Source organism: Charadrius vociferus, unplaced genomic scaffold (assembly GCF_000708025.1).
Source record: "Charadrius vociferus isolate BGI_N301 unplaced genomic scaffold, ASM70802v2 scaffold595, whole genome shotgun sequence".
NCBI classification, from domain to species: domain Eukaryota; kingdom Metazoa; phylum Chordata; class Aves; order Charadriiformes; family Charadriidae; genus Charadrius; species Charadrius vociferus.
The window spans coordinates 755,073-768,782 of NW_009648646.1; the positions used below are offsets into that span (position 1 = coordinate 755,073).

Below are 13,710 nucleotides of genomic sequence, written 5' to 3' on the forward strand. Positions count from 1 at the left end.
ACTAATTTCAACTGCAGAGTATGAAACTTTTTCAGGAGCTATCTCTGATCAGTTGATAGTGTTTAAAAAAAAAAAAAAAAAGAAGGGGGAACACGTCAAATAAATTCAAACAATAAATAAGCCAGCTAAAATCAAGGTCTGCTCATGGATATTCAGTAAGCTGCAAAAGAATCAAAATCTGTTGGATAAATTATTCATTGCAAATTATTTGTTCATCTTGACAGTCATAAAATTATACAATCCATTAAAAAAAAAAAGTCCAGTCACAGTATTTGACTCCAGCCCTGTGCTACAGAGAAAATACCACTAGGTTGGTATTTGGGATGAATGACACACATGTGACCCTGCTGATGGGACATGGGGATGTCCAACACCTCTTAATTCAGCCTGGGAGATGGAGCATCATACAGGCAGCTTCTCAGTGCCTCTGGGAGGGATGGATTCCTTTGCTCTTGGGGGATCTGAGGATATTCCTTCACATTCCTCCCCCTACCCCAGCAGAAAAGAGAGGGTGTGGAGACCACCACTCTCACATATCTCAAATGTTTTCAGTCACACAAATCCAGTTCAGCTTTGTGCGAATGGGCTCCGTTCAAATTAGGCTGCGTTTCAACTCCTCCTGCTTGTACATATCTGTGGCCCTTGATGACACCTTAATTCAGGCTCTAGAGGAAGACTGTTGTGCAGTGGTCCCATTTTATAGGTTGGCGCTTGAGTTTGTTCCAGCAGACAAAATGGAGAGCAGAAGTGTGTTGCTCAACTTCCTCCCGTCTCCGTCCTCTGCTCTCAAATACACACCTGGAACCTTTCCCCTGCACAACATGATAAATCTGCCTCTACACAAGGGAGGGGCATTGAGCTGTGCTGATAACTCATGGCTGGGCACACTCTTTGTGCTCACTTTGCTTTGCCAAGTGTAGAGGGGTTGGACTCAGGTTGATAAGCACAGAGGCCACGTTAGCCATCATTTTGCTGTGATTCATCCTACTTCTTATGGCCCACACCACTGAAAATACCCTTTATTTTCAAAATGAGAAATACAGCAGAGCCCTTATCAACATACAGCAAACTGTACCAGAGGAGCAACCACTTCAGTGCAGTGAGTCCCATACCAGGCTCTTACATTCCACGCATAGGCTGAAGCAAATGGAGATGGCTTTGATTACGTTTACACACACAAACACTCACATATGTTCACATACACATACATATGTCTGTGTGCACGCATGTACAAAGATCAGTGGGATCTGATCAGTACTAGAAAAGTTGCAGACCTCAGAGAGTAAAAATCCCTGTTACAGAGGCAGAGAGAGAATAGGTGGTTCTGCTCTGTTCCATCCAGCATCTTACGTACTACCTTCATCACTGTGGCATTTATTTCTTTCTCTGATTTTTTTTCTTCTTTTTAAGGTTTGATCTGAGGCCAGGTTTTCTAATGAGTTTAGTGAAAGGATCAAAGGATGAGAATCACCATCTGCCTAAAGAAAACAATACTATTTCCAAATGCATGATGGTATCTGGCAGGGAAGGCAGATTGTTGGGCTCCTTAGCTACATCATAGAAGAGAGATGGGAAGAGCAATAGAGCAGGAAACCTTATCTAACCAGATGCCAGAAAAATTTCAAGTCTCCCAAACCCCTGCCAATTATTTCATTTTGGCAGCAATAAAGAGGAAAGAGAGGAGAGGAGAGGAGAGGAGAGGAAGGGAAGGGAAGGGAAGGGAAGGGAAGGGAAGGGAAGGGAAGGGAAGGGAAGGGAAGGGAAGGGAAGGGAAGGGAAGGGAAGGGAAGGGAAGGGAAGGGAAGGGAAGGGAAGGGAAGGGAAGGGAAGGGAAGGGAAGGGAAGGGAAGGGAAGGGAAGGGAAGGGAAGGGAAGGGAAGGGAAGGGAAGGGAAGGGAAGGGAAGGGAAGGGAAGGGAAGGGAAGGGAAGGGAAGGGAAGGAAAGGAAAGGAAAGGGAAGGGAAGGGAAGGGAAGGGAAGGGAAGGAAAGGGAAGGGAAGGGAAGGGAAGGACTGTCAAGTGAAAAGCAAGGAGTAGGTGTATTTATCCTCCTCTTGGAAAGAGTCCCAGCAGTGCAGGGGGACAGGCAGGCAGCAGTCAGACAGACAGAGATTATTGGAATGAACTCATATACGTCCAAGACAGCTCCTCTCTTGCCCGATTTGTTCCATCTCTTGACAGATCCCATTAAGCTGAACAGTGGGCTGTTGCAAGGGAGTGGATGCTTACCCAGGTATGCTTTCCTGTGGTCCCTTCTGGGGCGGGGGGAGTTGTTGAAACAATGTAGTGTTTGCAAGGACTTAGTAGGTGGAGATTTAAAAGAGGGAGAGAAATTTCAGACTTGTAGCTTAAGACCCTGGTGATGGTTTTGGACTTCCAAAAGCTACAAAACATACTCCCTTAATAATGATGCCACTTCAATATACCTGAGAATAAAAAGAAGGACTAAAAAGCTACTGACCGCTTTTGTAAATCTTGGCATGTGATTGTGTGTTCTGTAAACCATCAGCTCTAAGAAGAAGGATTTCAAACAAATTTAGGCTTCTGTAGAAAGCACCATTCCCATCATGGATTGCTGGAAAAGCATGGAGCTTGGGCACTAACCTCTGTGTTGGTCTGCACAGGGGCAATTGATGTCACCATATAACTGCACGTGCCCATACCACCAAGCACACAGAAATCTCAGAGGAATGCCCAGCAGCCTCAAATTCTCTTTCCACACAGAAACAAAGGAGATTTCTAGGGAAAATCTGTTTGTATGGTGATTCTGTCAAAAGAGGGATGATGGAGTTTCTGCTTTCTCCTTTTTGGCTACTTTTGAAAAGACCACCAGACATCTATGCACCTCATTAGGATCCTCACTCCCTTTGGAAACCTGGACCTCTGGGGTCTGTCCATGGGGTGGCATCTGAGCCCATTCTCTGTAAGACACAGTAAAATAGAGGAGGTTGCATACCCAACCCTAGACATTGCAAGGTGTCATCCTTGCAACTACCACCTCTCTTTAAGAGGAGAACACCCCATGTTAGCAGAGCATTTGTATTTTTTAATGTTGGCTTCAGCCTCTTTCTTCCAGGCAAGTTACAGGTACAGAAGGGTAAAAGAGGTAAGCAGTGGCAGAGTGGAGGGGGAGGCATCAAACCCACAGCTCTAGAGAACAAGCTAAGCAAAGAAGGACTCTCTCATGCCTTTAGTGCAGCATCCTCTCCCCGACCAGCTACTTGGCATTCCGGCAGGGTTGGTTAATCCTTTGCCTTTGATGAATCTTTAATCTTGGCACCTTGTGGCTGAAGCCGGCACTAACTAGCAGATCCTGGCGATCAAAGTCATGGACTTAAATATTTCATTTATAAATAAAAAATAATAAAATAAAAAATAAAGACTTGGCTTCATAATAGCAATAAGGCAACTCCAGGGGGGTTGTTATTGCCAATTAATCACACTCTTGGGACTGAAGAGGAGCTCCACTGCTCCTTGTAACTCTAATTGCCCTATGGGTGCAATTATCCATACCCCCCTCTTCCTCTCCCTGTCCAGCCAGATATTATGGCTTAATTCCAGGATAGGCTTCCTAGTTTTTAACCTCTGTTGCTGTAAGCTACCCTCCCCATGATCCAGGCTGAGGATGGAGAATGATAAGGCTAATCCTTCTCCTCTTGTGCATGTTCATTCTGGCCAGCTGCAATGCAGGTGTGTTCACACCTGATTCTATGTGCTCAGATCCAGGCTGCCAGTGAGGACACTCAGGGGAAACCCTGTACAGCAGAAGAAAATCCATGAGCACTATCTTTTTGGACAGGCTCTGCAGCTCACATCCAAGAAACCACATAGTTCTCACCTCCTACTTAGGGCCTCAAACTTCCCGCTGAAGCTGTAACCTCCATTCAGATCTTGGGGGCTGGACCTAAGCCATGAAATTTTGAGCATGGAAAGAAGCCTCCTCATTGCTCTTTGTGCTACTTTGAACGTTTGGCAAATACTAGAACTAATCCTGTTAAAGACACATACCCTGATTTTCATTATTTATTACTGAAGCATTTCCCAACTTGAAGCTTGGACCTGACCCACAAAATGTCTAAACATACAAATAAATGAAGGCACACACAACACTGCCATGAGACTGGCAGGAACAGATACTTGGGGCAAGGGAAGAAAACAAGGCAAGGAGAACACATCTAATGAGTTTTGGGGCCTATTTATATGTTCTGCAGAAAGGAGTTGCACCACCTGACTGGGTCCCATTAAAAAAGAACTTCACTGGATCCATTTTAAGTCTGCTGCCTGGAAGTTTTGTTCCATGGCCCCCAGTTGTTACAGTGGGAGAAGCAGTGAATGACTATTCTCTGTTCACCTTCCCCGAGACACTCAGTTTAACATACCTCTGTCATATGCCAGTTTTATGAAGACAGAATAAAGGCACCAGTTAGCTCCTCAAAGAGAAAATTAGGAGTCGATTTAATTACTTTCTGTGGAGCAGAAATGTAAGAATATAAGGCTCTTTATTTTAGCAGGTAGAGATGTAGAAAGAACCAAATTCTAGAAGATGAAGCCTGACATGCAAACAGGAAATAAGGTCCCCCTTTTTAAGAGTGATTAACTATTAGAAGTCTTTACCAAGGACTATAAAAGATAACCTGTCACTAGCTACTTTAAAATGGGATCAGATGTTTTTCTAAAATATATACTTTACTTTGACAATAGCTTTTGGACTTGAAATGGGAAATAATTCAGAGAAGACTGAAGGCCTGTTTTATGTTGCAGGCTAGCTTAGATTGTCACCAGTCTCTTCTGGGCTTAAAATGCATGAATTATTAAGGTCTGATACTGAGTCTCCACGGCAAAGGTTGCTTTCTCTGAAAGGCTCAAGCCTTTAAAGTTTCACTTGTAGCTACTTGTAATGTTCATCACCTGCTGTAGCGGAAAACCAAAGCTTTGAAACCAGGTCTTAAAGAAAAAATAAAATAAAATCAACGACTGGATTCAGACTGTATGTGTTTTGTGGCTGACCTGAAGTTGGTCACCCTGCTATGCCTAACCGTGTGAATTGAGGACTGAAAAAAAGCTGTCATACTGCAAGTTTGGAACTCTGTATTTCCTTGAAGAAACATAGTCTGTAACAATAAAGTTTTCCTCATTTTTTTATTCTTTAATACATCCTCAGCTGGTATAAAGGAACAGAGCTCCCTTAACTTCAGCTGAGCTGCAGCAATTTACCACATCTGAGAATATGTCTCATTTCACCTCTCCACTCATTGATGGCATCACCTCTTGAGAGAAGAAGAAAGCAAATTTAATTCCCATCACCGGTTCATTCCTTGCTTTCACTGTAAGGCAACTAACAATTATTGCTGATCACACATACACAGAGCTTTGCAGAGAATTGCTGGAGTTATCCTGCAAGGAAAATGCTCCAGCTTTCATAAAATCAGAGATGGAACTGTTCCTACGGCTTGTCCTTTCCTCCAGCATTTAAGGCCTGGAAAGCTTGCTGCTTGTGTTGTAATCTTACCCAGCTACAGGATATGTGACTGTGTTGCTTATTCCTCCCCTGTGTAATGTAGACCTCCATGCCTCACATGAGCCAGAGCCTTGTATGAGTTATACGGCTATTATGTTATAAGTAGGACTGATGTATTACAGAATGCTGCCATAGATCCTATTAATGGCACTCGGGCTCCATTTTTTTCTCCCTGTAGTAAATTCTGCACTTTTTTGGAAATGGACAGCTTCACAAAGATGCAAAGATCCGGCACCCAGGAGGGGATTAGGCAGAGTTCAGGGCTTGCAGGGTTAGGTAGTAGCAGAGCACCTCACTTTTATGCAGTGCCAGGATTTATGTTGACATGACCAGCCCCTGCTGATAAACTAGTGCCTTCTCCAGCCTTGAGCAGCACCGCTGCCAAGAGGTTCCCCCATGCCCACACACTTCACTCCATTGCCTGAATTGCTTTTACCATAATAATGTTTTCCCTTGTGCTGAATTTACAGTTACCTCAGCCCCTCACTACCTTTCATTCCTTCTTGCCCATTGACAGATTTGCTGGAACCTGCCCTTTTTCTAACACTTTTCGGCCCAGGAGTGAGATGTAGCCTGATATTCACAGAAGAGTGGTTTTCATATAGGGTGATCTTGATAAGAGAAGAATCTGGAGCCATTTCTCAGGCTCAAGCATCTCTGATCTTCACTAGGTATGCATATTTCTAGGCTGTAGTTGCATTCTACTGTCAGTTTTTTATAGCAGGAAGAACAGTAAAGCACAGGATACACATGTGTAGAGACTTCAAATCTCTATCTGGATATAACTTAGGCCCAGCTCTGCTTGTGATAATCAGGATGCGAACACAGCACGAATCCTTTCCTTTCATGACAATCTCATCCTCCTGGAAATATCTTCTTACGAAGTTTGGCTTTCCCAGCTAGGATCTGGAATAAAAGTTGGAGGGGAGTGCGCAGATACGAAAGGTAGTTGGACGGGTTTTCCTCCTTACCCAAATTTTGAAAGGAGGACAAAGCCTTTGACAAATAAAAATGGCTTAACACTGTGGCTTTGTCTATATCTGTATCTATCAGCTAACCCAAGTTGAGCCACGGACCTGGGCACTGCGCCATGGCCATCCTGATTGTTATTGGCCAGGCACCCTTTCCGGGAAGAAATTTAGATTCACTCTCCCTGTTCTGGGTGGAAGAGATTTTAGGTAGGTGGATAAAAGCTGTACTGTGTCACTTGTTCCTTGGGCCAGAAAATGGGCCTTGGCTGGTTTAATTTACTAGTGTAGATATATGTTTTAAGATTGCATCGTGTAGTAATGATAACAGGACAGCGAGACATGAAAGTTTAAAGATAACAGTATCTTCCTCAGTCCTGCTAACAGCTCACTGCGATTTCTCTGTATCTTACAGTTCATTTTCTTATTTCTTTCCCCTATCTTCCCTCCTTCCCAAAACCCAGCCAACATGCACTATGTCATTTCTTACTGGATGCCTGGAAATGGGTTTGAAAAGAGCCAGGTTCTTTGCTTAGAGGAACGGTGGGGTTTAGATATATTCAGTGCTGCCGCTGTTCCAGCCTAACTAAACGTTCAGCAGCACAGCGAGCAACTGAACGAGCGGTTGTAAAACCATGATGCAATCCCTGCCTGTCACATCTGATTTAGCAAACAAAGTCGGATGGTCTCACAAAAAAAAAAAAAAAAAAAAAAAAAAAAAACCAGGATTTCTGGTTCACATCAGACCAAATGGAAATCCATGGCCAACAGATACAAGAAGCCTAAATACCTCAGTATCAGTAAGACAGACTCAGCCTGATTACAGGGAAGCTGGTGAGGCACAGAACTGGGGTCATAAATCTGGAGTGAAGAGTGTGATGAAGGCAGCTCTGACCACGGGCTGGGATTCATTCTGGCTTAGCTGACTGAGGCACAAGGGATTAGGGAATACAGGTCTTCTCAAACATACATTGAATTTACCACTAAATTAGTCAAGATCTTCTTTCCAGAATTCTGATTTATCTCTTACTCCTAATGAAATAAACTATAATAGCATGTGGGGAGGGTTTACTGAAAATGATTGAAAAATATTTGCATTTATATATCTCAAAGTGATTCACCCTGGTGGTTGGAATAAAGAAGCACCCGAAGTCCAATGTTAATGTAAAAATGCATGTGGCCTGAATCAGAGATCTGCAAAGGAGCAGTGGTCTTCTGATTTGTATCCACTTGCCCCATATCAGGTAAAAATATCACAAAAAATGCTAATCTCATCTGATTACCATCATGATGTTGGGAAGCTTCTCTCACTTCGGAGCCTGATTTGTAAGATTTTGGCAATGTGGTGTCCTTGTCAGGAGTGTATTTGCTAAGTTCAATCTCAGCTTTGACCCTAAGTCTTCCTGATTCTGGGTATGATTTAATTCCCTGAACACAACAAACTTTTTAATAAAGGGAAGAAAAGGCAGATGTAACAGGGGAATTGATACTTCTGTGTTTGTCCCGTTGGGTCCAGAAGAGAACAGATGAGTGATGGAGTAGAGAGAGGGCAGAAAAGAAAGAGAGAACATCACAATCAATTTGTCAAACTAGCCTATTTCTCCATCATTCCCAGATTTATATTTTTCCTTCTTTATTACTAGGGACATTAAGATGAAGGCAGTGTCCTTTCAGCATTGCGCTCCTATGGCTCCTGCTAGCAGAGCATCTCTGAGTGCCTCACTGATACGACCGCACAAAACTTCACAGCACCCTTGTGAGAGAAGTCAATATCATTAAGGATGATTGTACGTTTCAATACATTTTCTAAAGCTCCATCTATGTTACAATTAATCTCTGATTCCAATCCAGTATTTGGCCTTCCAATGTACACATTTACTTTCCATCGCACGTAGTAACGATTTTCTGTCCCTGGTCCCGACTTTCCACTGGTGTAAATCTATACAGAGCCTGCTCCAGCTCATTTTACACCAGCCCATCATCTCACACTCTCTCTGATATTTGTTGTCTGGTGGTGTTGCGGGTCATTAAGACAGATGCTTGTGGCTACCTCGGGACGGGCGGATGTCAGTGTTGGGAAGATGTGTTTCCTTATATATGGTTTGCTGCACTCAGTGGGATCTTTCAAGGTGGGAAAGACTATCTGAATGCAAAGTGCAATTGAGGGCACGGACTGCCACAACTGTTGGGCTAGAAGGCACCTAGAAAGAGCTCATTTTTCTTATGAGAAGACAGGACCAGCTATATCTGTGTTGTTCTGGACAAAAGTTTGTCTATCCTGCTCTTGCAGGTCTGTAGTCCTGGAGAGTCTGTGCCCTGCGTGAACAAAGGATTTCAGCTTTTCATTGACTTTGCCATTGTACAGTGTGTCGTTTGCAGTAGTAAATTTTACCATATCATAAATTTTATGACTTTTATTGAAATTTTATAAAACTAGCACCTGCAGTCCTGTAATGAAGTGAGCATTATAGGCTCATTTTTACAGTAAGTTTCAAAGCATCATAATCACTGGACTTCCCTCTCCCCCCATTCCTCAGCTCTTGAAGGAATGAACAAATACAGCAAGACATGATAAAAACTCAAAGAATGCCATACGTGTCTGTTACAAAACACCTCAAGATTTTAAGCAGCTTTCGTGCTTCTGTAAAGCTTGACCCCTGATTTTAATTGTTTGGGATTAGGTATACTGCAGAAGGACCCAGCAAAGAAAGGCATGGGCCAATTTACCTGCTTGATGCACATGAGGATTGAGTACTAACTCTGCCCAAACTGGAAGCAGAGAAGTTGAACAAAGCATCAGAAGACAAGAGATGAGTGCAGCTGTCACTTGGTTAAGCGGCCACAGACTGGGGAGAGGACACAAGTGTTGTCCTCCAGATTTGGAATCAGTCTGTGGTTCACCCATCTGGGGTCACATCTTCCCTCTCTGGAGGAATATCCATAACTCATACCTAGATGCTAAGGAGCCCCTCACCTGCGTCTGAGGGGAGACTTGGGCTCCAAATTGCCTAGCACGGCTGCACAAGAAAGGTGTATGGTAATAATAATGCAGTAAATGAGAAAGCTGGCTATTTGAATATGACATCCTTTGTCAGCTTTATTTCACTTAATAATGTGACATGGCTTGGGGAGGGAAAAAATTATTAACCTTGCCATTTTTAAGCCTGAACTGCTGGGAGGTTTTCTGCGAAAATTCATGTCCTTAACTTTCTTTGATATTTAACAAATTCCTAGTTTTATCTCCATGGAAGCCTGTTTCAGGAGGGATAAGAGCTAAATAGCTCTGCATGTATGGGGTGGGGGGGGGGACAAAAATGCAGAGCAAGTCACCATTTGGGAATTGGGTGTAAAGTAGCCTGGCATTGATTAACGTCGTTAAAAGAAAGTGGGAGGGGAAGTGTACTGAAAATGAGTGAAAGAATGGTATTGTAATCTGCTTTATTGCATTCCCGAGATGCTTGACTTAGCCTCATTGTCATAGCAAGATGATGTGTACCCTATGAGTGTATAAAAATATATGAACTCCTGGGACAATATAGTTCAATCTGCTCTGCTATTACCCATCATGCTCATCTGAGCACACTACAGCTATTAGATCTGTTTGTGAAACAGCTGAGCCCATGGGTGGATCTCCTGCAAACGGAGCCTGAATGTACAGTTGAGACAGGGTCTGAATGTAATACATGGAAGGAGAAACAATGGAAATGAATGTACAATGGGGATGACTGCACAATGGGAGGTGCAAGAGGAATGAATCTGCTCCAACTGTGGATATATAATGGTAAAATAGACAGATTGCCATCTATAATTCATGGTGTTTGCTTCCCCCTTCCCCTTGTCAGATAGCCCTCAATCAGTTTGACTTGCAGAAGCTATTCTTCACTACTGAAAGTTGTTAAAAAGCTGTCGTGTTTAACCCCAGAGGTAGCTGCATTTAAAACACAGGAACCGAGTTATGTATGTACAGAAAACCGTGTCCCATGCTCCTTTCTTTTCCAAAGGGGCTGAAGTAGGGCTACCTTTGGGTGAAGGACAACAACATCAAAGCAGCTCACTGTAACGTGCGTACGAAGGCAAAACAGAATAGCATTCAATAAACCGAGCTACTGATTAAAATGATGTTAAACATTAAGAATATATACGAGAAACTTAACACTAATATTCTTAAAGGGGTTCCATCATAATCCTAATAATAATTTGTTTTTAAGGCACCTGAAGACAACTATTGTGCCATACTCACTACTAACACTGATGGTTTGTTATCAGTGACACCATGAAGCAGTTGAGTCATGTTCTTCTAATTCCACATTATGGCAGCTTTTAAAGATATGTGGGGTTTTTTTCTAATGATGGCATTGCTGAACAGACTGAAAAATACCAAGGTGTCACACATCTGCATCTTTGTAATTCTGTCTGTAAGAAAATTTCCTGTATTCTTACTACCTCAGTTTGGACGATTTATAAAATGCTCCGAATGCTTTTTCTTGTCTATTCCTGGGATACTACTCTCCACCAGGAGAGCAAAAAGCTGGCAAAAAAAAAGGGCAAATAAAAAAACCTTGTCTTGTTATTTCCTTCTCTGGGCAGTTGCATTTTCCATACCTCCCCCTTCAGACGCATTTGCGGTGAATTCTGCTTTCCAATGCTGCTATTGATTTGTAGCTCTGCAGGGTGAAAGCCAGACCCTGGCAAAGCCAAAGGGAGTTTTGACTTCATTCTTTAAGAACACATCCACTGGTGTGCTGGATCAATGCAGAGTCAGAGTGCTGGCCTATTAAACTGGATTTGTAACTACTGCTCAGAGCTACAGCCATGTGAGCAGCCAAACCGTACTGCTGAATTTAGCCTTTACTTTTTGACTGCCTTTTTAGTGACTGGGTGACGTGAATTAGTGATGGGTGAAGGTCGGGGACACCACTTGCCACTTATACAGTTGGTTTATGCATTGAGAGTTGCCCACTTGATTTAGCCCTACCAGTAGTGACCCAGTTCAGAGCCACCCAAAGGGGCTGTAGGATACGCTGCTGTGGGTAGAGGTGAGAAGCTGCTGCAGTGCTGCCTACTGGTGCGAGGTGCAAGGCCATGCAAAGTCTCTCAAGCACAGATGCCCAACCTGGCATGCAGTGGTGGACTTTGTATGGTAGAAGGTAGATTTCCCCTGAAGAAAATGACATGACTCCCAGTACAGCCAGCAGAACTCGAGCAAGGTAATTCATGACAGAGGAGACAAGAGTCCATTGCATCATCTCTGAGATCACATCCAGCTTAAGAGCTGAATAAGCTGTTGACCTTGGCCTGTTTGTTGGCTGCACCATCAGATCAATTAGATACAATTGTTAATAGCATCGCGTAATTACTTCCTAATTTCTTCAAGAATACTCCAAGCATAAGAATTCAATTAACTGCAACTATACAGAAAGTTTGAAGTCTGAGTTATTCTCTTATTGACATCATTTGGATGAAGAGAATGTGAGCACAGATGTTACATTTCTTAAAGAATCCAATTTTTAATTAATTTTAACTTATAAGCTAATGAATAGGTTTCTCTTGTAAATTCTCTGAAAATTACTCAAACCCTCCAAAAGTACAAACACTAAGTTTGAGATGGATAAGCTGCTGTTTGCTTGCAAAACAACAAGAGAGGATCCCGGCCCTCACTGCAAGACAGAAAATTTTAAATTACCAAATCAAGGCTATATTCCTGCTTTTATTAGACTTCCTTATGCTGCATGCCTTCACCCCAAATGAAAAATATAAGGCTGTCAGCAGCTTCTGGAAAATATATGGAATTGTGATATTAGGTAATGCTTTGCCAGATTTTCCTTCTTTTCCTCTTAGTCTTGCTCCACTCTCTTTCTAATGGCTTGTTAATGAGTTCAGCGTGCGCGATCTCTAAAACACTTTGAGGACTGCTGAAATGCATGGCACTATCTTAAGATACCGTGGAAGGGATGTCATTCAGTGCGTGCAATGGAGTTTACTTCTAATGATAAAGACTCTTGGTTTTGGCAGGAAATTTGTGGAGGTGAAGCAATGGGAGTATAAAGTAGGCAGGAGTTAGAAAGCAAATGCGTTAGTCACAGGAACCCACACAGCGGCAATACAAGCCCTAGCAGAGGTAACACCATCCCCTGGTGTCACTGCATGGGGAAAATGCTCATCAAAGGACAGGCAAATAGGAAAATTGTCATCTCTCCCGCCATGTGATCACTCTGATGAAAATCCCATTGAAGTCCAGCTCTTCTGGAGACTGCACTGGTTTACGCGCATACAGAGATATACACAGTGCAGACAGGTTACAAACAGTGGTTGCTTTGGTTAAGAGTGAGCCAAAGTTACCACTTAGCTCCCGCTTTGCGTAAATGCACCGACACACAGAGGCTGTACGTACTGCAGTGACCGCTGCAATGAGGATCAAAGGTGTATGGTTAGCTCCCCTTAAGCCTTGGGATGCTAAGAAACAGGTACGTCCTCCCCTTTTTGCAGTTTCCTATGCGGGCAGCTATTTGGAGAGGGTTCTGATTTTGTTAGCACTGCAGTAATAGTAGTATAACACAGAGGCTTAAAAGCCTTTCATACTCTTGTCCCAGCAGGAGGCTGCACTACTTGAACATGCTGGAAAATAAAGGCAAAACAACTTTAATGTGAAGAGAAAGCTCTGGGATCATAGGACATGTTACCATAGGTCATAAATGAAGATTAAATTCCAAAAGATAAGTCTACATAGCAAAGCTACCTCTAACCTCCCCGGGTTGGGTGTTCGCTGTGCAACTGCAGCAATGTGGATGGCAATGGAAAGTTGCAAAAAAAAAAAAATCCCACTGAACTGCTGAAGGTGCCACCAGCTGTCAGTCTGTCCCATACTCAGTGTTTCTGCAGAGCTCAGCTGCCAGCGGTACCTGTGCGACGTGGTGGAGGGTAAGCTCCGGTGTACTCACAACTCATCTGAAGCTTGACCTGCGTGGTGCTTTTAGCGTGGCTTCTTTGAGTGACCCTAGGGCTCGAGATCCCCTGGGCCCTGTGAACAGACATGCTCCCCATCTCCAGCTTGCCAAGGGAGGAGAGACAGAGACGTGTCCAGTGCCTGACCTTACTGAATTTCTGTAAGACACTTTTGAACTCTGTGAATCCCATCCATGTACTCTTGAGACACAGCTAGACTAAGGTACCGCTAATCTGACCATGTGTGGTGAAGGAGAGGCTGGACCACAGGCCTTTGGAACT

The 13,710-nt window shown here is 43.3% G+C and overlaps 1 protein-coding gene across 1 annotated transcript in view; it reads right to left on the reverse strand.

Annotated features, from left to right (window-relative positions):
- The window catches only part of CELF4 (CUGBP, Elav-like family member 4), a 305,865-nt gene that overhangs the window by 198,999 nt on the left and 93,156 nt on the right, over positions 1-13,710 (reverse strand). The window contains exon 3 of the mRNA XM_009886416.1: positions 9,657-9,670. Within this exon, the coding sequence (XP_009884718.1) occupies positions 9,657-9,670 (14 nt within the window). The remainder of the gene's footprint in view (positions 1-9,656; positions 9,671-13,710) is intronic.